This window comes from Thamnophis elegans, chromosome 5, assembly GCF_009769535.1.
Source record: "Thamnophis elegans isolate rThaEle1 chromosome 5, rThaEle1.pri, whole genome shotgun sequence".
Lineage (NCBI taxonomy): Eukaryota > Metazoa > Chordata > Lepidosauria > Squamata > Colubridae > Thamnophis > Thamnophis elegans.
The window spans coordinates 77,464,987-77,490,282 of NC_045545.1; the positions used below are offsets into that span (position 1 = coordinate 77,464,987).

The following is a 25,296-nucleotide window of genomic DNA, read 5'->3' on the forward strand; positions in this document are numbered from 1 at the left end:
ACGTGGCCACTGACCCACTTCTTCTGCTTGTGTGCAGCTGCAACTGAGCAGAAGGCTAAGTGGTGTGTAGGTGCCGCGGCCATGAGGCGAGGCAGGTGTCGGGACATGGATGGTCTGGCTGCAGGGGCCTTGAGGTAAACCAGTGCAGAGCATGTGGAGCAGTTCCACCCCTGCTCCTCACCTCGTGGCTGAAGCATCTGCACATAACTCAACCTCCTCCATTGTGGCCATGAGCAAGCAGAAGAAGTGGGCAAGTGGCACACAGGGTCCTGCTGGACTGGGCTGTTGCAATCACTGCTGCGAGGCGCGAAAGGTATCAGGGCATGGGTAGCCTGTCTGCGGGGGCCCTGAGGTAAGCCAGTGTGGGGCATGTAGGGAAGCTTCACCCCCACATCTCACAGCGGTGGCATTAGAAGCAAGCAAAAGTGGGCCTCCCGTACAATGAAAAAAATAAGACATCTTCGGAAAATAAGCCCTTGTGCTTAAATAACACCTGGTCTTATTTCCGGGGAAACTCGGGTATCATCTCTTTTTTAACCTTTATTAAAGTGCCAAATAATACATATTTTTTTAAAAAGATTTTGCCAATTTTCATTATTATAATGTCTATGTGCCTTTTTTCTCTAGGCTCTTCTCACTGCTGTCACATCTCCATATATAGAAATTCATGAAGGAACAATTCTTCAGACTGTTAGAACATGTTATAACATCTACTTGGCCAGTAAAAATCTCATTAATCAAACAACTGCCAAGGCTACTCTCACTCAAATGCTGAATGTCATTTTCACACGGATGGAAAACCAGGCTGTATGTAACACGTTTCTGTCTCTATCTTATATACACATCTTTAAGTACTGATATATGCTATTGTTTTTCTTTTTTTATATTCATGTTGTGCATTATTACTCAATTGAGAGAGTTTGTGGGGGGGGGTGGGGTTATTTGCAATTTGCTTATTTTAGAACTTGCACCACAGTTGTCATCGGTTTTCCTCATAATGGTGGGATATTGTGCTATCAATAGCTATCCTAATTAGAAAGCATTCCAAGGGCGGCAAAAATGGAACTTGGTAATTAAAAGTTTTAGGATTTAGGATAAACCTTAAAACTTCTATCTGCTGTTTTCTTCCCCACTTTTTCTTTATTTGGCATATTACAAATGTGATATTGTCTGAATCAGGCAAAAATCTAGTTAGTAAGATATCTTTGAGTCACAATGTACATTTTTACCTGTTGTTTCCTATCCAAGTCGTGGTTGATAATTACCGTATTTTTCAACACAAGAACACAAGAAAATGTATTATATATGAAATGTTATTTAAATTTAACTACCTAATCACATAGGCTTTGGGCGTTATTTTAAGCAATTAAAAACATACAACATCCAGGTAGTCTGGGTTAAATAATAATAATCATAACAACAACAACAACAACAACAATAATAATAATAATAATAATAATTGAAATCAAACCCCAGCCCGGAGTCTCTTGGAACATTAAACAAGGCATTAAAATATGTGGGAAAGCAGAAACATTTGTAACCACTTTAGAGTATTTAGTTAACGTTGCTTTCTGTTCAATATTTTTGGTAACATATTTTGATGTATGTTGTGCACACACTTTCATTTTTTTAAGATACAAGAGACAAGAGAACTAGAAAAATCAAATCAACAAAAACCCCAGTCTCCTATGATTCATACCATGTCAGGGTCTCCTAAATTTGGCCGATTGAAATATAGTCAACAAGAAAGCAAACCCTCAACTCCTGTGAAAGCAGACTTGACTAATGGAGAGCCTGAAAAAAAAGAAAATGGAGATGACAAACCACAGGATGATTCCACTTCTGCAGTACTTGGTAAATAAAACTTTAGTATATGTGGCTTAAAGCTTGAAACTCTGCTTCAATGCCAGAATTGCATTCCACTCACTTCACCTATTGTGTGCTAACTTCATTATAAAGACACTGGTTTGAATTTTGCAAAGCTCTCTATTACATCTTAACAATAAAACTATGAGATTGGCTTAGTCAACAAACCATGCAAAATATCTAGTATCTGAGGATGGCCTTGAAGAGCTGCTACTAAGGCAATGATCAGGCAAGCATGGCTTCAATCCATTCCAAGAAATTAATTTGAGTAAATGACCCAGATTGCCCCCCCCCCAGGGAGGAGGAAAAGCACATTCAGAATTGCAAGATTCTGTTACTGTAGATGTTTTAATTAAAATAATTTTAGATCTATATGATCTAAATTTAGATCTATTGGTTTTTTAGTCTGATGTGTCTTATAAAGCTAAGAGTGTTCAACATTATGTCAAAGAACCCTAACTTAGATGTAATGGCTAATTGAAGCTTAATACAAATCAGAACTGTTGCAGCAAGCCAGAGCATGATTTGGGAAGGGGAGGGGGGAAGAAATGTAATGCCATGGCACTGATACAGCTGCATAAATCATAGTTTTGGATAATTCTTCAAATGTAATCAAAGTAAAGTAAAATGATTAATCTAGAATGGCAATTTTGATTTATATAACTTTCTTAAGAGAGTATACTTGTACATTTTGATGAATTCATTTTAACATTCCATCGGTTTTCTTCTGTTGCCCATTTTAAAAACTCTAACACACAAGGTATTTTTTTAAAAAAATGGTTGTCTGTTGGCAATAGTCATATCAGTATATTAAAATAAAGTATGTAACAACTTTAGGATTTCTGTTCTACCATTGTTCTGTGTGTAAGGTATATAAAGTATAGTTATCAGTATAAATTTTCAGATAGGCTCTATCTCAACACAGCTATTGATTCTCAGTGATTTTTAATATCTCAGCACTGAGCAGGATGTATCCATAAGATGCAGTTCAGGGTACGATGTATGTTACAATTATGTGACATTGTGATATTCTAAAATGATATAGCATCCGATTTGCCTTTGAAGAAAGTGTACAGGTATCTTGGTAAACATGCACATTGAGAAATCTCCAGGAAGCTTCTGATAATTAAGCCTAATTACAACATTGAGGAAGTGTATAAGTCTCCTGTGCAAATTGGACATGAATGGTTAGTTTTTCCTAACTAGGCTTTATGGATTTACAAAACAAAACAGGGAGTACTTCTTTTTTTAAAAGGGGTGACGAATTGCAACTTTTTTTTCCAAATAACTTCTTAATATATATTTTATCAGAAGAAGAAACTGAAGGAGGCAAAGAAATTGTTAAAGAAATCTTGGAGGATGTGGTCACTTCAGCGGTTAGAGGTAAACGTTATTTGGTTAGGTCTCTGTCTTTCTTCCTGCCTTTTAAAAAAGAACATCCTCATTCTTAATTTTCTTCTTTAGCCTAGCGCTCTTGCTGAGAATAAGTTAAAACCAGAACTAATTGCCTTTTCACATAAAAGATTCTGCCTCTAACAATTCCCATATCATTAGAGGAAAACTTACTCAGTACTTCAGCAAATTTCTATTCTCTTAGTGTTTTCTATTGACTCTCTGAATTAAATTATTTACAAAATGCTTGGTATGTAACTATGGCAAACATAATTCTTCAGCCTCTTTAGACGAAGAACTTCTGAAGCAAAGTCTGCCTGAATCAAGTAGGATTTTGTCTGAGCTGGGAACTGCAGTTCTTGCTTCTCCAGGTGGCAGTCATGAAAATCAGCAAGCAAATGGAATTTCAGATGATAGACAGTCTGTCTCCTCCACAGATAATCTGGTAGGGGTTTTCATCATATCATAATTTGAATGTAAAACTCCTAATTTTGGGGAGAAGGAGGATGGTTTGTAGATAGGAATCTGAAGCTAGGGTTGGAGAAAGCTCTAAAATATTTGAAAGGGCAAACAAATGGTCAAAACCTATGCATTTCATTACCAATGTATCTGCTTAGGTTGGTATTTACTACTATGATAAAACAGATGCTGCCGTGTTTTGTTGAAGCATGAATTTGGAGCAAATTATAACAAAATGTACACGTTATTTTGAAACATTCGCCTAACAATCTGTTATGTGGTTAAATTGTACTTTATATCAAAGCTTTTAAAATTCCACCTTAATTACTTTTATAAGCAACTCAAGGTGGCACATATGCCTAATACTCTTTCCTCCTCCTGTTTTTCCACAACAACTCTGGATTGGGCTGTGAGTGAGTGACTGGCTCAAAGTCATCCACTGGTTTTCATGCATAAGGCCGGACTAGAACTGACAGGCTTTGTCTGGTTTTGCTCCATCTAATTAGCTGTAGCTATGATTTATTAACATATCCAAAAAAATTAGTTGTACTTTATTTTACTAAGATAGCATTGCATAAGATTTCCTATATTCTTATACTCTGATGATTTAGTTACTGTAATGATAAATATAATAAATATTGCTGTGTCATAGGTAAGCATACATGAATGTGCGGATTTTTTATAATGCATTTTTAACCCACCACAACTGGTTAGATATAATACATATTTTAATTCAAGTGATTGGATCTTAACCTTAAAACTTTCACACTTTTAATAGAAAATTATAATAGAAAATCCTAACAAAACAATTAAAAATACAATTAAAATGTTCAACAGGAGTTCAAATGATATAAATATATGTACTGTAGTTGGCATTAAGAAAAGTTTTGAGAACTGACAGAAAAATTATGAACATCTTTTTGAGCTTACACATTAATTAATTTCTTAAATGAATGAAATAAAGTAAATGAATGTTAGATTCAACAGTTGTAATATCTTTTATATCATCTTTATTTAGGATCTGACTAAAATAGATTGTAAGCTCAAATGATTCACATTCAAATTTAATCAATACCTATCTACTTGAATGCTATCTACTTAAATTGAGCGTCTGTGTTTTTACTGGTATTTTGTTGGAAAAAATGGGAAATTGTTAAAGCTGCATGAATCTCAGATCTCACACACACACACAAATACATACATACACACACACACAGAGTTACAAGTTCATTCTTGCTTAAGGTTACTCTCAAAAAAGTTGTTCTGCCTTTTAATGTTAGATTATAATCATCATTAAAGAGTCAAACATCTGTCAACTTTAGCCATCCTAACTAATTCTTCTGTGGCTTTGATGTTTAGGAAACTGATGTCCCTGGGCCTCAGACAGCTGCCAAGTTCTCCCATATCCTTCAGAAAGATGCCTTTCTTGTATTCCGGTCATTGTGCAAACTTTCAATGAAACCACTTGGTGATGGGCCTCCAGATCCAAAGTAAAAACTAAAATAAAATTTTTGATTTGTATTCTCTCCATATGCTAATACAGTTATCAGAGAACAAAATTAATCACTTACAATTTGATTTTACCTATTGATAACTGCTTATGTAGAAACTCTAAAGTATTTTAATAAAAAGAAGAAACATTCTTTTAATAATTTAATTTACTTTCTGACTGAATCTGCTGTTTTCCCAATGACATGTAGTACTAAGATTGTATATATTGTATAATCAGCTACAGATATAAAACTTGAACACCTTGCTTTTCTTAAGTGATCCAAGACTATCCAAGTACCGAGTTTAGGTTCTTGCAAATACCAGTGGGCCAAACAGATGCTTTTGGACCTATCAACTTACATGTTTTATTCTCAAGTGTCAGAAAAGGCAATAATATGTAGATTAGTTATTGAGTTATTGATATTGCTGCAAGAATAGAAGATGTATGTGTGTGCAAAGAAGAAAAGACAATACTAGAAGTAGCAGAATACATGAAAAGACATGTTGTGAGATTATTTTTCCAAAATAATTTGCTTTATTTCTTAGTTTAGTTAAGAATAAAGTCGAGTCTTGTAAGTTTTAGTGCCTTTAATAAAATAATCGTCCAATACTGCAGTGCTGTTCTCAATGGCATGTCATAAAAGAAAAGTTGGATATTATTTCTCTTGATATCTATCATGAAGTGAATTAGAATCTATCCATTTTAATTATTCACAAAAGTGGGGACATGATCAAAGATTTTGAGATTTCAGAGTCTTATTTCAGAGTAACATTCCACAAGTATCTTAGCAAAGAAGAAAATGCTCTTTTCTTTCTTTTTTTGTATTTAAGATCTCACGAATTGCGCTCTAAAATAGTATCACTTCAGCTGCTGCTTTCGGTTTTGCAAAATGCTGGTCCAGTCTTCAGGACACATGAAATGTTTATAAATGCAATCAAGCAATACCTTTGTGTAGCATTGTCTAAAAACGGAGTGTCTTCTGTTCCTGATGTGTTTGAGCTTTCTCTTGCAATCTTCCTTACCCTTCTTTCAAATTTTAAGATTCACTTAAAAATGCAAATTGAGGTAAGAATGTTTTGGATTTTTTCTTTATATTAAGGGATTTATATTCTTTATATGGTTTAACTTTTTATATGGTTAACTTTGTACTAAACATCACTGGTTCTGTATATGGTTTATCTCTTGGATGGATGTAATATGTTTCAAAATATATAATTTCAGCATTTTTTTAAAAAAATTGAATGAGTTTCACCAAGAAAGAACAATATATATGTAGTTGGAATTATGCTTATACTACAAATATTTTTGCTGCTTTTTACATGTGTGTTGAACAGGTGTTTTTCAAAGAGATCTTCCTGAACATTTTAGAAACTTCCAGTAGCTCTTTTGAGCACAAGTGGATGGTTATTCAGACTCTGACTAGGATTTCTGCAGGTAATTTGCTAATGTCTTAATAAACCTTATATTTCTTTGCTTTCCTAAAAACATATAAAGGAATATATGTATCTAAATGTAGGCATTTAGGGGAGATCCACCCCCCCCCCCAAAAAAATCTTGTAATTGTATCCTGGTGTTTGTGTCATAAGTTTTTCCTATAAGAGTTGCATGAAGAAAAAAATGTAGCTGATATGTGGGATTTTACTGTATTGAATACATTTGCACAATTTAATCTCCTGATAAGAATAGTAGGTTATACGATCCAGTCCAATATTTGTGGTCTCTGGAGGTTAACTCCCCTACATTAGCAAATTTACTAGCAAAATGAAAAAGTCAGCAGCACATTTTTTTTCTTAACAGTTTTTTTTCTTTAAAAAACCCTAAATTAAAATTTCTTCTTCTAAAGCAGGCTGAAAATTTCAGACCAACCCTCTTTGCTATGTTTCTTGCATCCTATTTTCTGATGCATGTTTACATCTGTCTTTACATCTGTTCAGGGGTTTTACTTAAGTATTGAAATCAGACTTCACGCATGGTTAAATAGCACCATATCCAAATCACCATTTAGAAGCAGTCTTACTAAAGGTGTTTTGGATATGAAGGACAAACGAGAACAAAAAGGACTATCCAGATTTGCATGAAGCATTCAGTCCCTTTTGGAAACTCAGGTCCAGGACTTTTATAAGGTTAGGAAACATTCCAATCCTGATATCATAATGCAAACAACCCACTCTCCTTTTCCTCAATATATGTTCTTGATTGCAATGGAAAATGCCTTGTGATATTGTATTGTCTCTCTAAACCATTTCCAGTAAACTGAATTTCATAAACTATATTTCCATTGTAGATGCCCAGTGTGTAGTGGACATATATGTTAACTATGACTGTGACTTGAATGCTGCTAATATCTTTGAACGGCTTGTAAATGATTTATCTAAAATTGCACAAGGACGTAGTGGACATGAGTTAGGCATGACACCACTACAGGTAGGATCTTCTTCTTGTTGTTTTATTCTGAAATTATTCATCACAATCAGTAACACTACCTCCTAAATAAATATGCATAAATGTTTAATAGTAATATATGTTTGTATTCTTGCTTCTTTGCACTAGTGTATCCATGTTATTCTATTAACTGGTGTATCATAGAGTTTAGGAGTATATTTACCTTGGACACAGATCCAGACTTGAGTAACTGATAGTGATAGAAGAGATAGCACTATAATCTATGCGTTCTTAAATCATGATTGAGTTTATTTTATACAAATCCATGGTATTTTTAGTCAATCAGCACTGCTCTTGTTTTAAAATAAAGCTAATGACCATTTTCAGTATAGTTGATTGTTCCCCACTCTTTTGCATGTAGGAACTAAGTCTAAGGAAGAAAGGTCTTGAATGTTTGGTCTCTATTTTAAAGTGCATGGTTGAATGGAGCAAGGACCTATATGTGAATCCAAATCATCAAGCCAGCCTTGGTAAGAAATCCAAAAACATACTTACATATTTTTCTTGCTTTCCACTTATTAATTGAGTCTGGTTTCCTGATCACAGAGTTTCACAAAATTAGAATTTTCTATGGTAATTTTTATAGTGCTGCTTGAAGGAGGTGGAAGTAGGATATGCCAGTTTTTCTCTATTTTTCTCTTTTTGTGAGAAATATTGAGAAACGTTATAGGAATTGAAATTCAACATGTCTGGGGGTCAACGTTGTAGAGAAAGCTAAAATGCATTTTTATGAGATAGCTGACTTCTAGTTTCGATTAACTAGCAACTTTTTGAATTTCTCAGTTTGGAACTATAGCATAGTTACACCATGGTAAGATGGGTGGTCCATGAATTTTAAAAACAAACAAATAAACATAAGATTATGTATAATGACAAACAAATATTTTTCTCCTGGAGTTCCCACATATGAAAAGCCAGTTTACATCATCTTGAACTATTCGCTCTGTGGGCTATTGGGAAATTTGGAGATTGGGAATACTGGTAGACTTGCATCTTGATTTTTATAGTTCTGATTTAAGTATGTGCAGCAGTCTAAATACATTTCTCTCAGTTGTATGTAGATTTTGAGTATGTCTTTTTTTTTATGTGCAGGCCCAGATAAACCTTCAGACCAAGAAATAGGGGAAGGAAGATGTTTGGAAATTGGAGGGCGAAGAAGCAGTGCAAGTTCTTTAGATTCAACTGTATCCTCAGGAATTGGGAGTGTTGGTATGCAGTCTGCTCTTGTTGATGATCCAGAACAATGTGAGGTCATCAAGCAACAAAAGGAGATAATTGAACATGGGATTGAACTGTAAGTTGAAATTAATGCTGGAGTAGTTTCCAATCAGTCTTTTCCTGATAGATGTGGAAAAGCAAACTTCCTCTGTTTCTCTGCCACAGAGAAAACTCTGTGGATGTGTAAGTGAAGTCCCCAGTAATCAAGCTTAGTTTGATGGAGACTTTATATTCTGCAGTATTTTTAATTATACAGTTCATTCTGAAAAGGGATTAGCTGAGGACAATGATGTGGGGAAATGCTTTAATAATATTTGTGCAGTCTGTAGAACCTTTTTAGAGTTAAAGAGTCTTTCTGTGCCACTTTAGGATGGGTTGTGTAATAAACATAACTCATTTTCTAAGTTCACTCAACACATTGAGTCATAAACTCAGCTATGTTAGTATGGATTTCCATTATATGTCAACAAAGGCACAGAAAGTAAGTTAAGTATGTTGCACATACAGTATATAACTTTCCTACTTCTGTTAAGCTTGTTTCATGAAGTCAGTCTTGCACCAAGAGTACAAGAGTCACAGTTTACACTTTTTCCTCTGCCTTCTGTGTCTTACCTCCATCAAATAGATTTAACAAGAAAGCCAAGAGAGGACTACAATATTTGCAAGAACAGGGAATGCTTGGAGAAACAGCTGAAGACATAGCACAGTTTTTTCATCAAGAAGAGCGCCTGTGTTATGTAAGGTTACATACATTAACAAAACCTTCTTCAAATTGCGCCTTACATTTTCATGTGATTCTCGCAGGTTTTTGTTTTTCATGGTGTCACGGAATCTAAATATTAGACTAAGTATTTACTAGTTGTATTCAGATGCTTCCTCTTACCAGAGCCTAAGAACATTGATGTCCAGTTTGGCAACAAGGTCACCACAACCCTCTTTGGAAGTTGTTACTCTGGCATTCACTTATGGAATCATTGTGAGGAATATACTGAGCATCTGACAGATGAAATTGCTCTGATTCTCTCCGCATCAGATCCTGGCCTTGATGTAGGGTTGATTCTGTTTCAGGACCTGTAGTCCCAAGGGTGGGAGGTCCCATCTCCTGGTTGTTTTCACAATAATGATACCTTCCTTGAGTCCTATGTATTTTAATTTTTGCATCTTTTCTGAGAATTCGTTTTTAATTTATTTTAAAATAGTTCATTACAGAATCACTTGCTGAGATGGGAAGGCATACAAATTGAATAAATAACATAAAGAACACACATACCTAAAATCTCTTAGAGCTTGTTAATGAGCTGTCTTGTTCTAATTTTATAGGCTCTTTTGATCAGATGCCAAGTAAGTTTGAAATGGTGTGACTGTTTACTTAGAAATAATATAATGCACATAAAAAGGAGAGGAGACATCCCATACACTGGCAAATTCACCTAAATTGTTTCCCCATATTTTGTTTATCTGTGTTGAGTATAATTAATAATGCTTGGATGTGGATCTCTCTCCCCCCCCCCAATTAAAACACATGATGATAGGCCCTTCAAATGGTGAGTTCTATAGCAATAGTAATCAAATATGGTACTCTTGTATTCTATTTATATGTCCTACCAGTAGGAATAAAAATAATCCACAGCAACTAAGATTATAAAGTTTTAAAAATGAAGCATTAATAACACTCTTTCTTCCATTTTTTTTGTTTTTGTTTTCTCATGTTAGAGCCAAGTGGGAGAATTTCTGGGGGATAGTAACAAATTTAACAAGGAGGTGATGTATGGCTATGTAGACCTGCTTGATTTCTGTGGAAAGGACTTTGTCTCTGCTTTACGCATATTTCTGGAAGGATTTCGGTTACCTGGTGAAGCTCAGAAGATTGACAGACTAATGGAAAAGTTTGCTGCTAGATATATTGAATGCAACCAAGGGTAACTTGAAATATATGGTGTATGCTGTATAATACTTAAAGGGCTGAAAGAGATCAGGGAGACAAGGTGCAAGCCTACTTATGGAAGCTGTTTGATGACTTTAGACCAGTCACAAGACAGGAAATCTAATGAAGAAATACATAATGTTATAATGCAAGTGACTGCATTTTTTTAAAAAGCCTCCATTAAAGGAAAACTGAGGAGATGATTAGCTATGGCAATTGCCTTGCTATCTAGTTTCACAAAGCAGAACATGCTAATATTTCTTTTTTAAAAAAATAAGCACGTTACTTATCAGCTACCTCAATCTGGCATTCTCCAGATATGGTGGGAACTGACGTCCAGCCAACTTGGCTAATATACCCTCAAGACATATTGAGGTTTTCAAGTTAGAATTTGTTTTAGCGCTTTAAAATAAAATTGTGATTACATTTTTTCAGTTAGATACATATTTTAAATGTGGAAATGTTATTCCCCAATGCGAGCAAAATTATAGAAAATGATATTTTTCTAGAGGTTTTCTGTTTATATTTTGTGGTAGTTCTTTAATAGGGTGAATTACTGAGATACAGTAGACATTCACAATTATCAAGTTCCCGTTTTTCTGTGCTGAAATTGGAAGAAAACCTGGAGAAACCTCCAGTTACAGATAATGAATAAACAATTTCAATTTTTCTGTATGAGTGACATTTTTAAAATGAGTATTTTCAATAAGAATCATTTTGTATATATGAAGGGGGTAATATAGACAGAACTGTAATATTCTAAAATCCTGCTTTTTTTCTTCTTTTCTTTCCAGCCAAACTCTCTTTGCCAGTGCCGACACTGCTTATGTTTTAGCATATTCTATTATAATGCTGACAACAGACCTGCATAGCCCTCAGGTAAACATGTAAAGAAAGATGTTGCCAGACAGGTACGGTTGAGTTTCTAGGAACTTAAAATCTTTTTTACTGACATTTGAATTTAACAGGTAAAGAATAAGATGACAAAAGAACAATACATTAAAATGAACCGTGGGATCAATGATAGCAAAGATCTTCCAGAAGAATATCTGTCTACAATTTATGATGAAATTGAAGGAAAGAAGATTGCAATGAAGGACACAAAAGAATATTCAATCACAACCAAATCTACTAAACCGAGTATGACTTTCCTCTAAAAAAATCTTAGCTTTTCTTAGTATGCCATTACTGTGTGGATTAAGCAATTAAATTGTTGTGAGTTAGCCAAATCTTCATTTGTTACACTGGGCCAACATAATTTGTAGCCACTGTTATCTCCTAAATGGTAACATAAAATATCTACTAAAACTTCTTGGATGAAGAATGTTTACAAGATTTAAAATCATTCTTTTAAAAACTTGAATCTAACCTGGCCATTGGTGTGCAGAAGTAGCCTGTTCTTTTACCTGATCCTCTGGCATTGCTTGGGAGTCAACTTGGAGACTCCCTCCCCTTCTACCTGCCACCTCTTCTAGCCTGGACAGTTGATCCTCAGGATAGGAAAGGGAACAGGCAGGGGACTAGGGATGAATTCTAGCAAATGGCTAGACCCTGGGTCTGTTTTATGTTCCTTCCACATCACAAATCTCATGTTATCACAAGAAATATCGGGCAGTTTTGAGAATGAGATTATTCCAGTGGAGGTTGCTACTGTTACACTTCTGTTTGAAAAGGTAGGGTATCTGATAATAGAGAGTAATAATCCAGAATGAGAAACAACAATGGAAGCCAATATTAACGATTGTAGGAGTTTCCAGGAGCACTTAGGGCCTGTTTGTAATAGAAGAATAACTTTAAACAATAAGTTAACGATTGTAACTTATCTTTAGAGTGTATTGGTGATTTTATTGCTTACAGATAATCCTTGACTTAAAGTCTGAAATGGTATAGAATCTCCTGCTTGAGCAGCAGGTTGGACTACAAGCCCTCCCAGGTCCCTTCCAACTCTATTCTGATTGACATGATCAAAATTGAGTCCAAAATTTCTGCTTCTAAGTTGGGATTCTTTGGGAATGTAGAAAGTATATCTTTTCCTAAGGTCTATATGCTGCCTTGTTTAGAGTTGTGTGTGTGTGAGTGTTTAAAAACACATCTGGGTAACAAGATATTTTTCAGGTGTAGCCAATGAGAAGCAGCGACGGTTGTTATACAATCTAGAAATGGAACAAATGGCAAAGACTGCGAAAGCCCTCATGGAGGCAGTAAGCCATGCAAAGGCACCCTTTACTAGTGCAACCCATCTGGATCATGTCAGACCTATGTTCAAAGTAAGTGTGCAGTTAAACTTAAAGGTATTTAATACGGTTTTCAAATATGCCAAATGTAAAACTGAAATTATATCTGCAAAGTGTCTATTTAATAGGTGGGGCATTTAGAATATGCAGTGACCCATCATGAGTGTAAAAGACAGGCTGGAAATAATGGAAACAATGTATTAGATATAATATATTAGACTTTGCTATAGGCAAAATTAAAAAAAACATATTTAAAAACTTATTTTATTTCCTGGTTTAAGGTTAGGGTTAGGAGAAGCAGTCACTTTTGTCTTTATACTAGATTGTTCTTTGGTGCAATATGCATTTATATGATAATAAATTTAAAACTATTTATTTTTCTCTACCCTTTCAACGTTAGCTTGTATGGACTCCATTACTTGCTGCTTATAGTGTTGGTCTTCAGAACTGTGATGATACTGAAGTGGCCTCATTATGCTTAGAAGGAATACGATGTGCTATCCGAATAGCCTGCATTTTTGGCATGCAGGTTGGTATAGTGTTGTCTTATGCATACTGTATCCTATGTTAAACATTCTGAAATTACCAAAAGAATATTTCTTAGCCTTGGTCTAAAGCTATGTAAAAATCTAGCAGTTAGAGGCTGTGCCTGATATGCCAAACCCCAAGTTAAATCTTTGGCTTCTCAGAGGGTAGAAAAACTTCTCTGTGGAGCCTTGTAGAAAAATTACCTGACTATTACTTACCGTATCCGACTGGATATGATTTATGGCAGTTTTCTCTTTAATTCCATTAATTCAAATACTTCTATGTTTCATATACTCCCATTCACATCTGCATATCAGGCTACCATGCTTAGCTAGCCTTAGATAACTTTGTTATATAAGCCCATATGATTTCTTTTGAGGAAAATTTTTATTACAATGGCTTATTTCAACTTTGGTTTTTTATATTTTAGCTTGAGCGAGATGCTTATGTTCAGGCACTTGCTCGCTTTTCCTTGTTGACTGCCAGCTCCAGCATCACAGAAATGAAGCAGAAGAACATAGATACAATTAAAACACTTATTACAGTGGCACACACTGATGGCAATTATCTGGGAAATTCTTGGCATGAGGTAAATCATCACCATTTGCAACGGTTTTTTTTTTTTTTTTTTTTGCTGGTTTCACATATTTATGTCCAGTTCCTGGCAAAAAATTCCCACTGAGGAAAATGATTTGCTTAATGACCACCACATTTGTTTAACAAAAGCTGCAAAAAATCAGGTCCAGTTGCATTATTGCATGATTTAATAATTGATTGCCTTATGATTGCAATTCCAAGCTCATTTATGGCCATAAGTCAAGGATTACCTGTAAGATGCTATTTACCAACTTAGAACAGAGGAGTGGGCAGAGCAGGCATATTGTGGAATTCCAGCTGGTGGGGTACAGAAGTGCCTTCTCTTCCAGGGCTCCTGCCCTTTGAAACATGTGGCCTAAGGTGAGATTTGCTACCATCCTCCCAACTGTTTGTAAGGGCCTGAAGATCTGCTTCTGCCAGCTGGCTTGGGGTGCAATGGGGAAATATCACGTTGGAAATGGTTGATAGATCCCACCTTCCCCCCATACATTCTGTGCCCTCCCTTCCCCATTTATCAGTCATAACCTGTATTTTTATTGTGCTTAAATATATACATATTTTTATTGATTTATTGCTTTTAATGGTGTAAGTTGCCCACAGTCTCCTCACAGCGATAGCCAGCAAATACAGCTAGCTAGCAATATCATTAAGTCCATAAAATAGATAGAGACTAGAGGAAAAGGTTTAAGTGGGTGCCATAAGTTATAACACCAAAAAATAGGAAAGATCAAGCCAAAATTTGAAACTATATAATACATTTAAAATAGGAATTTACCTTACATTTTGGAAGTTCTTCACTTAGAAAGTTTGTTGTTATTAGATTTAATAATACTGAATTTGCTTTCATTAGATTCTAAAATGCATCAGCCAGCTGGAGTTAGCACAGCTGATAGGAACTGGAGTTAAAACACGCTACCTCTCTGGGTCTGGTCGTGAGAGGGAAGGGAGTCTCAAAGGTTTCACATCTGGAGGAGAAGATTTCATGGGACTTGGACTGGGTGAGAGTTTGACTCCCTTCTTAGACCTATAGTTATACTATTCTGTGAGAGCATTTTGTCAATGCAGTAAATGCTCAGTTTTTTTTATTTCTAATGGATCTAGCTATTTCAACCTAATTGCACAAATGTTTTAATGCAATTTATGATAATAAACATAAGAAATTGAACACACATTATAAATCATTTTTCATCTTAACGTTAGTCATGTTGTCATTCTATGAACCGCTAGAACTAAAGTCCCCTTAGCAGCTGAATCACATGTAATTTTTACATGCAATATAAAATGTAATATATTAAAATGGTCACCTCAGTCAGCCAGTTTTGTAATTTTTTCAACATTTCCTGCTATTTTTCCAAATGTTGAAAATATATTGAATCAGAGTGAAATAGCCTTATAATGGATCCTAATAGTGACTTATCTTTTATATATAACATCTTAATTTTGGTCTTTTTAGGTAACTTTGTTGGTGGAAGTGTTGATAGAAGACAAATAGCCTGCATTCAGGAATCTGTGGGAGAAACCAGTTCTCAAAGTGTGGTGGTAGCAGTGGACAGGTATAGTATTGTTACTGAATAAAGTATGATAAATTATTTCAGTATGATGTAACATTGATTTTGGGATTCACATACTATTTAAATACTTTTTAAATAAATAAATAGTATCACAATTTGGTTATATTTCAGTCAAAATATGAGATTTAACATTGGAGAAAATGTTAATTGTTGTTTAGTTGTTTTAGTTTTTCATACTAAACGACAGTTGCAACATCCCCATAATCATGTGATCAAAATTCAGATACTAAATCATATTTATAACGATTGCAGTGTCCCAGGGTCATGTGATCACCTTTTACGACTTTCTGACAAGCAAAGTCAATGAGGAAAACAGTTTCGTTTAATCTGTTACTAACTTAACAACTGCAGTGCTTCACTTAACAACTGTGGCAAGAAAGGTCAAAAAATGGGGCAAAACTTACTTAACAATTATCTTATTTAGCAACAGAAATTTTGGGCTCAATTGTGATCATAGGTCAAGGACTACCTGTACTATATAGAAATTCTGTTTCTTCAGTATAGTATCAAATTCAGTCTTGTACCATGTATTTAATATTCTGTATATTGAGGATTAATACTGCTTCTCTGCTTTTCATAGGATATTCACTGGTTCTACTAGACTAGATGGAAATGCTATAGGTATGTTGTAAAAAATTCTGATGAAATGAACAATAACTTTATCAGACCTTATCATATTTTACATGTCTTATTTCTTAATATTATAGTTGACTTTGTTCGATGGCTGTGTGCGGTTTCCATGGATGAGTTGGCTTCCCCTCACCATCCCCGAATGTTTAGCTTACAGAAAATAGTTGAAATCTCCTATTATAACATGAATAGAATTAGACTGCAGTGGTCCAGAATATGGCATGTAATTGGAGATCACTTTAACAAGGTATGTTAAATTTTAAACACTGCAAAACTTCTTTGATACAATTTAGATATGAAAATCAATTTGTATGTACTTGTTTTAATTTAAGACTTATAAGTTTTTGTAGCTGATGGAATACTGATTTGCATTATAAAGTGTTGACATGGAATCATCATAGTGTACCCTGCGCAGCTCATACATGGATCATGACAGAAAATGTCAATTTTTACAGGGATTCGAGTCTTTCAGCCTGGAGAATTTACGTAGCAGATTGGCAAAATTACACATTACTTGTATAAATACCTAATGTCTGTTGCCTATAATTTTATTCTAAATTTTCTTGTGATTTTAAGATGGAAAGCTCAATATAATTGCATTTAAATAAAATGTAATGCTGCAATAACTCCAGTAATGTAATCCATAATTTCAGATTTCATAGTGTGATGAATAATTATTATGAAGATGTTTGCCTTAGAAATAAGGCAAGAAAGAATTTAATGTGCTAAAAGCTTTTAATTATATGTAAAATTCACTTTTATAGCATGTAAAAGTATACATGGCATAAAAATGCTTTATAATTAAAATTACTGTACTGTAATTACATTAACTGTAGTACTGTTCTGTACTACAATCTGTTTGTTTTTTTTATTCTATGTGTAATTTGCCTTAAGCTACTAATATTTTAAGATTACTTAGGCTTGAGTACTTAGCATTTATTTAGTTGTATCTTGATTAGAATTATATCAACAGAATTTCCTGCAAAAATGCAAGTTTAGGATTATGATGATCCTTTTTGAAGAGCTTCAAATCTGGATTTATTCTGATTATGTCTGTTGCCTAAAGTCAAAGACAGTTACAACAGATGGAAGCATTGAATTTCAGTAGTCTGATCTATCTAGGATTATTCTTCTTTAAGGGAATTCCTGTTTTTCTCATTTATAGGTTGGCTGCAATCCTAATGAAGATGTGGCAATTTTTGCAGTTGATTCTTTGAGGCAACTGTCCATGAAGTTTCTTGAAAAGGGGGAGTTAGCCAATTTTCGATTTCAGAAAGACTTTTTGAGGCCTTTTGAGCATATCATGAAGAAGAACAGGTCTGTTATGCATCTTGTAATGTAAATGTTTTCTTTTGCTTATTTAGTATATATTAATGCTGTGCAGAAAAAGTTCTCTAATAAAATAGTATTTTCTCTTTAGATCCCCAACTATTCGGGACATGGTAATACGCTGTATTACTCAGATGGTGAACTCTCAAGCTGCTAATATTCGCTCAGGGTGGAAAAATATGTTTGCAGTGTTTCATCAAGCAGCATCTGATCATGATGGGAATATTGTGGAGTTGGCATTCCAGACAGCAGCACATATAGTTAGTAAGTAAATGTTATGAAAACTAATATCCTCAAATCAATAATGACCATATTTATATAGTAGAAATACCATATTTTTCTCACTGTAAGATGCACCGGACCATAAGACACACATTAGCTTTAGAGAAGGAAAACAAGAAAAAAAATATCTGTCTCTGCCTCCCAGCATCCATCTGGTATTCATCTAATTAGTGTCCTTGCAGCAAACCTGATCAACTTCAGCATGTTATTGCAGCCCCAACACGTGGCTCGTTAGGGTTTCGTTGCACCCACTACTGGTCAACTGAGCTGAGCTGCTGCTACCGCTGAGGAACACTGGAGTCTTTGCTACTGAACAGCTGATTTACGGTTGTATCGGCCTCCCAGAATACTGCCGATCACCTGTTCTAAGCGACAGGGATGGCGGCCACTGATCGCCATGCTGCCGTTGCCATTCAGCGGCGGTGAAAAGTATTCCGGGAGGCTGATCCAACCACCAATCAGCTACTTGGCAGTGAAGGCTCCAGTGTTTTCTCTGGTGACGATGGCTGTGGTGACAGGCGGCAAATGCCACTGCCACACCAAACCCCCCCCCTCGCTGCAATATCCGCTCTATAAGACACACAGACATTTCCACCCACATTTTTGGGGGGAGGAAGTGTGTCTTAGAGTGTGTAAAATATGGTAATGAAATTTGAAATATACTGTTTTCTTGGGTATGCTACACATGTATTTCTCATTTCTCATGAGTATGGGCTTGGTGTCAGTTCTCTTCAGACTGTTCAGATTACTGTACGAGAAAATTCACTGACAAAAGAATGATTACATTTGCATGAAACTAATTTGTTACTTGGTTGACACTGTCTACTTGCTGGGCCATGTAAATATAATTAATTACAACTTGTAAGATATGCAGGCTTGATATAGCTGGTCAGTTTTCAAAACAGATTCTTTGACTTTTTATTATTATATCAAAGATAAATGTTTCTTTCTAATTCATATGCTTTCCTTGAGCATGAACTACCCAAGATATCCCATAGTAATGTAATTTTTTTTAATGGCTTGTTTTTCCTTTCATTTTCTTCTACAGCTACTATCTTTCAACAGCATTTTCCTGCAGCCATAGATTCATTCCAGGATGCTGTCAAATGTTTATCAGAGTTTGCCTGCAACGCTGCCTTTCCAGATACCAGTATGGAAGCAATTAGACTTATTCGTTACTGTGCAAAATATGTTTCTGAAAGACCACAGGTATTTCTTTTAATTTTTATTTCTCTGGATTTTTAAACTCCAAATTAATATTTCAAGAGAATTTTTAGAATTTTTTCCATTATTTCTTTCCTTTTTAAAACTCCAGCAATTTTTAGGACCAGTGCTTACTGGTTTTTCCTTTTAAAACTGAAACTTGCCATTATTGACTTTAAACTTGTTTACAGTTCTGGCTGGAGAATACCAATATCATGATTTACGAAACTAGATTTTTAGTGAATGAATAATATATTTTCAAATATAATTTAAGAAGGCTTATGTCTCCTAACTAATTACAAATATATTTATAAATAAATACATTATAAAACATGTTTCAATTTAAATTTTGTTTTACCAGGAAACATGAATTTGTTGTAAAATGTAGATTTACCTGCATTTAAAGTCTTTTAAAAACATTTTCTAATTTTGTTTACCTTTTTTATCAATTGTGCAGCAAGATCTGATTAAATGGTACTGTATTTATACTGATTTACCAGCTCTCATCTGTTCACAGGTTTTGAGAGAATATACAAGTGATGACATGAATGTAGCAACTGGAGACAGGGTTTGGGTTAGAGGATGGTTCCCTATTTTGTTCGAACTTTCTTGTATCATCAATCGGTGCAAGCTAGATGTGCGGACAAGGTAATGAAATGTTGTGATTATAATTGTTAGTAAAACATATTTTCTCTTCATTCTTTTCCCAAAAGATAAATTTCTGATGGCTGTTTTTCTCACATTGTAGGGGTCTAACAGTTATGTTTGAAATCATGAAGAGCTATGGCCAAACATTTGAAAAGCACTGGTGGCAAGATCTATTTCGAATTGTATTTAGAATATTTGACAACATGAAGCTTCCAGAGCTGCAAACAGAGGTATTGAAAGCAACGCTGTATTATCTAATTAGTTTAGAATGCTTTAAAAAGTTACATAAAACAAGAATAACAGCCAAATATAATAATATGTTTCTGATGGTTTGTTTGAGAAAAGAAAGGCTTTAAAATTAAAACATTTAATCTAGTATTTTCCCTGTATGTTAAAGTTTAATTGCCACAATCCCTAGTTACCACAGTTCTAATATTCAAAATTACAAGAGTTGGAACAAGGCAACTGGTTGGAATAAGCTAAGTTATAAGGCTTTTGTAGTGGAGAGAATACATCTAGCAAACAAAATTAAGACTAATTCCCCCAACCCACCCCTCTATCTTTTAGATAGGACCCAGGTCAAATCCAGTTCATCTCTTTGCCTAATCCCATCATACCAAAATTGAGCCTCCCTGCTCCAGACAAAGCCCCACTGTATTCCCCTTTAAAGCAAAGAAGGGTCATTTTGCCTGATAATAGAACTGACTCCAAAGACACTTATAAGGGCTGGCCTAGCTTCCCCTAGCTTCAGCTAATTGTTGTGGTCCGGTGGTGGCCTGCAGAGCTGGCAGCAGAGTCAGACAGTGAGGAGGTTGGGGAGGAACATGGGCCAGGCCTGGAGTCTGGGGAAGGCTCGGACGAGCCTCTGCGTTGGAGGCAGAGAGGGGGCCAGGCCCATCTGGGAGTTATGTGCTGCTTCCGGAGCCTCCAGTGTCTGACATCAGCGAGGCAGAGGTACAGGGGGAGCCTATTCTCAGTGCGCGCATGTACAGACTTCCAGAAGGCAAGAGCAGTTAAGACAAAAGGGGCAACTCAGGAGTAAGGCTTGAAGATGATTGGCCCTTCCCATAAGACATAAAGGAGGAGCAAAGGGACGTGAGTCTTTGCAGGAAGCAACTTTATTCTGGTCGGTTTAAACTCTGAAGCTCTGTTTTGACTCTGTGCTTCCTTTGGCCTTGCAAAACTAATTGGCAATTAGGTCTTTGGCAGCGTTTCAAGGGAGATAAAGGTGGGTGCTTATCAGTCTTATCCAGAAAGACTGTGGAAGATTTCTGTCGGACTATTCACAAACTCTTTGTGACTCATTACGGGCTGTGAATGAACATAATTCACAGCCGTTGAAATAAAAAGAGGATTTTTGGGACTAAGGGTGTGATTTTTACTATCTCAAGAAGCCTAGGTCAGAACACCAATCAAATTCCTAAGGTTTCCAACCTCTATAAAATATTTTCCTTTTCCATTTTTCAGGATCCCTCTTTCTTATAAAGGAGCCATGCCATCTAATGATAATTGTAATAAACATAGTGCTTTCTTTTGTGCTCTTTCTTCAGAGTGAATAAATCCACAACACTTAGTTTGACCTGGTATGTGAAAGTATATAGTGATGGTTTTCATTCTTTAGTTCTTGAATCTTTGTCAAGTGGAAAGGAAATATCAGGCACTCTGTTCTTCAGATAGCCTTCCAGTTATCATTTACATGGCAATATATGGTGATTCCTTGGCTAATTTTTTTTAAAAGAATAAATTCTAGCATTTGTACTATTGATATAAGGAGAGGTGAATTTGTAAACACAGGTAAACTAAATATTTTTATTAAAGTGATTATTATATAATCAGAACCCTTCCCTGTTAGCAATCAGAAACATACAACCTTTGATTCTTGTCTCCATAGAAATCTGAATGGATGACTACTACCTGTAATCATGCACTTTATGCAATCTGTGATGTATTTACCCAGTTCTATGAAGCTCTGAATGAAATTCTTCTTGCTGACATATTTACACAGTTACACTGGTGTGTAAAACAAGGTAGCTTATTTACATATGTGTCACTTTATTCTGAATGAATATTTTGGGAGCAGCTGTGTGTGAAATTAATCTTCCTCTTTTTCCTCCATACTTCCTTGCATTTCTAAAAAAGGATGAATCTGAAAAAAACTTTTTTTTTTAAAAAAAGACAAATTACAGTGAAAAAGAATAGCATAGGTTTTCTGTTTTGCTAATGTGGTATTGTATTGATAACAATATCTCTTCCTTATTGCTTCTTTAACAAATTATTTATTGCATAGCATGTTCTTTCAGTAATCTAGGAAATGGTCTTAAATGCTATGTTACTTGTTAAATATTGCACATGTTATTTTAAATATTTTTTACAAATGTCAACATTTTTTGTTTGCAATCAAGCTGCAGAAGTAAATTCTTATTTGAAAAATGAACTCATAACCACTTTATATATACTTTAAAGCCATGTTTAAATAAAAGGTTTTGCAGATTTTAAAAAGAACAAACCTGTTTGTTGCCATGAAAAGATACAAAGAATGGCTTTTGCAGTTCTATTACATTCCATTTTCCCCTTTAAAGAAAAATCATTGTGAGCATTTTTTTTGCCCCTTCTCAGATGTGCAATATGAGACAAAGGTAGTCATAGTCTCACACCAAAAAATACTTGCAGCTTTTGGTTTAGATTTTCTATATCACAACATTGCTGGAGTGCAAATATATTTTGGTGCAAGGACCAAAGGATAATATAAAGCTATTATCAGATTTGGAATAGTATACTTTTTCTTTTCTTCCTTCTGTTCCTTGAAACAGTTTATCCTCTTGCTTCTTAATATTAGCCATGGTTTTCTTCTTTTATATTTATAGTTTTGGGGTACAGGGATATGTGTGGAATAAATTTAAGCAACCAAGCATGGTTCTTATTTGGGTTCCATAAAAAAAATACCCAGACTTTGAAACCATTGAAATCTGCGAGTAGTTTGTTCCATTGATTTCAATGGAAAGTAAGTACAGCTTTTTGTTTTGTTTTAAAATGGACTTTGGATTATGTTTTCAGGGAACTGAATGATTAGTAAGCACCATAATTCTGTATTAGTATAACTATATGAAGAATGTTGGGTAATCAAATGGTTGGGAACTATTTTGGAGGAGAAAGATAGAAGTATCAAACTCTCACTAACTATCAACTTATTTTCAGTTGTGCAATAGACTTATCACATTTGGAACCATCTTATAGCACAACTAGTTGTCAACTCAAACTGTACAAGTCTCTGATGTTCTTGTGATAAATGTTCTTGCTTTCATTTGTGATTTATTTTTTCTGTAGACAATGAACAGTTGGCTCGATCAGGTACGAACTGCTTAGAAAGTCTGGTAATATTAAATGGGGAAAAATTCAGTCCTGAAGTTTGGGACCAAACCTGCAATTGTATGCTAGACATCTTCAAAACTACCATTCCTCATGTGTGAGTGTACAATATTTCTTTAATATAAATTATGCCAGTGTTTTACATTTCAGCACTATTATCTGATTTAAACATTTCTTTTTTGAAGTTTGCTGACATGGAGGCCAGCAGGGATGGAAGATGATTCATCTGAAAAACACCTGGTACGTGCTTTAGTTTTTTACCTACTAAAGATACATGTGACAGCTTCACATTTATTGACATTTCACATGGAAATCAAAATTACAAGACTATTCATTTTCCTGTTTCTTAGAATCTGTATTCCAAGGTATTAATCACATAAACAAAGAAAAAATAATGCCAAGGAGCAGCTATATTATACTTTTATTGTGAAATGTCTGAAAAATTTAAACTGTCTTGAAACTGAGATTTGTGACTAAGATGTAAAAGAGGTTAACACAGATGTATTTTCTATTAGGAGGTAGACCTGGATCGCCAGTCTTTAAGTAGTAAAAATGCTTCAGAAAGAGGGCAGAGCCAGTTTTCAAATCCCACAGATGACAGCTGGAAAGGAGGCCCTTATTCAAGTAAGTTTGCATCTCACACATTGATGCATACATTTTTATTCCAGCCCTTTGGAAGGTAAATCTTCAGCACAAATTAAGAAGTGCAAGTACGTTTGCAGCAGCAGCTACATCCAATTTTTGGTAGATGAAGATACTGTTGTTGCTCCCAGAGTCTCATATTTGATTTTATAATATTACAAAGGGTGAGAGAAACAATTGTGGCAATTTACCACAAATTGTTTTATTCACCATGATTCTGCCTGCCCTGTAAATGCTTTGAGGAAGCACTTGCTTAAGGCCTGTCAGTACAATATGTAGGACTTCTCTGTGACAAACCTCAAAATCTTGGAATATGTTGTCTTGAGAAATAATTGGGTCTGAAAATTTTCCTTTTAAAGTAAATGTTTGATCTGAGATCATGGTTGCTCATGATTTTATCCACATTGTGTTGGTTGGTTTTAGGGCTCAGAGTTTTACTTTGGATTATTTTATGTTTTAGTGTTAACTGTCCAAAGTTATTTGAATGGTGTAGTATAAAGATAGTTTCATTCAGTAATGATATAAATAAGATAAGATATTCTCTACATCATCTTGACTGAACCAATTTTTAGAACAGTTTCTCAAAATCAGATTATGCTGGTTGATTGTTTCAGCCTGGTTAATTTGATGCCTAAGTTTAAAAGGCCATATAAGTAATAAACAATTTTGCTTTTTCACATGTGCATGTCATGTAATTCTGCCATGGGTTTATTTTTAAAATATATTAAAGAAAATGGCATGGAAACTATTTAGAGATTTTTTTTTTTTTTTTGCCAACAACACAGTAGTAGAAGAAACACATGTGTGCCTTAATCCCTTAAAAACTAATGAGTAGTGTGCACATGAAAATCTTGTTAAAAGGGATTGAGGCTTTGAAGTATGAAAATTATTTTTTTAGAGTAAAATCTAAATATGATATATTATTTCAGACCAAAAACTCTTTGCCAGCCTCCTCATAAAATGTGTGGTCCAGCTGGAATTGATTCAGACAATTGACAATATAGTATTTTACCCAGCAACAAGTAAGAAAGAAGATGCTGAACATTTGGCTGCTGCTCAGGTAAGACTTCTTTGATTAACAGAGCACTCTCTGCTCTCATTGTGTAGATGTGAGATTCAGTGATCAAAATATTAATCTATTCAAATATATTTGAATTCAGTTCAAAACTAGGATCTGCTCTATTGAAACTTTTCTGGAAACTATATAATGCTCTTTAAAGGTTAAACCCTTGTAACCTGCATCCTTAACTAATATTTCCTTTCCTATCTTTAGAGGGACACACTAGATACAGATATACATATTGACACTGAAGACCAGGGAATGTACAAATTCATGTCTTCCCAACATCTGTTCAAGTTACTGGATTGTCTGCAAGAGTCCCATTCATTTTCAAAAGCTTTCAACTCAAATTACGAACAAAGGACCGTCCTATGGAGGGCAGGTAAACATAAAATAGAGTGGAAGTTTTTAGA

At 34.9% G+C, this 25,296-nt stretch overlaps 1 protein-coding gene across 2 annotated transcripts in view; it reads left to right on the forward strand.

The window, feature by feature from the left end:
- ARFGEF2 (ADP ribosylation factor guanine nucleotide exchange factor 2) overlaps positions 1-25,296 on the forward strand; it is a 46,150-nt gene that overhangs the window by 14,315 nt on the left and 6,539 nt on the right. The window contains exons 5-36 of one of the 2 annotated variants that reach the window (XM_032217396.1): positions 628-807; positions 1,635-1,854; positions 3,178-3,249; positions 3,540-3,703; positions 5,077-5,207; positions 6,040-6,274; positions 6,544-6,643; positions 7,494-7,633; positions 8,013-8,121; positions 8,744-8,945; positions 9,495-9,606; positions 10,583-10,788; positions 11,588-11,672; positions 11,762-11,933; positions 12,909-13,060; positions 13,428-13,556; positions 13,986-14,144; positions 15,003-15,150; positions 15,606-15,705; positions 16,304-16,344; positions 16,431-16,600; positions 17,519-17,670; positions 17,774-17,946; positions 19,013-19,173; positions 19,685-19,815; positions 19,916-20,045; positions 21,707-21,842; positions 23,140-23,278; positions 23,367-23,421; positions 23,697-23,805; positions 24,753-24,883; positions 25,097-25,265. In XM_032217396.1, coding sequence (XP_032073287.1) covers positions 628-807; positions 1,635-1,854; positions 3,178-3,249; positions 3,540-3,703; positions 5,077-5,207; positions 6,040-6,274; positions 6,544-6,643; positions 7,494-7,633; positions 8,013-8,121; positions 8,744-8,945; positions 9,495-9,606; positions 10,583-10,788; positions 11,588-11,672; positions 11,762-11,933; positions 12,909-13,060; positions 13,428-13,556; positions 13,986-14,144; positions 15,003-15,150; positions 15,606-15,705; positions 16,304-16,344; positions 16,431-16,600; positions 17,519-17,670; positions 17,774-17,946; positions 19,013-19,173; positions 19,685-19,815; positions 19,916-20,045; positions 21,707-21,842; positions 23,140-23,278; positions 23,367-23,421; positions 23,697-23,805; positions 24,753-24,883; positions 25,097-25,265 — 4,513 coding nt within the window. Of the gene's footprint in view, positions 1-627; positions 808-1,634; positions 1,855-3,177; positions 3,250-3,539; positions 3,704-5,076; positions 5,208-6,039; positions 6,275-6,543; positions 6,644-7,493; positions 7,634-8,012; positions 8,122-8,743; positions 8,946-9,494; positions 9,607-10,582; positions 10,789-11,587; positions 11,673-11,761; positions 11,934-12,908; positions 13,061-13,427; positions 13,557-13,985; positions 14,145-15,002; positions 15,151-15,605; positions 15,706-16,303; positions 16,345-16,430; positions 16,601-17,518; positions 17,671-17,773; positions 17,947-19,012; positions 19,174-19,684; positions 19,816-19,915; positions 20,046-21,706; positions 21,843-23,139; positions 23,279-23,366; positions 23,422-23,696; positions 23,806-24,752; positions 24,884-25,096; positions 25,266-25,296 lie in introns of those variants that run through there. The other variant, XM_032217397.1, reaches the window with a different exon arrangement.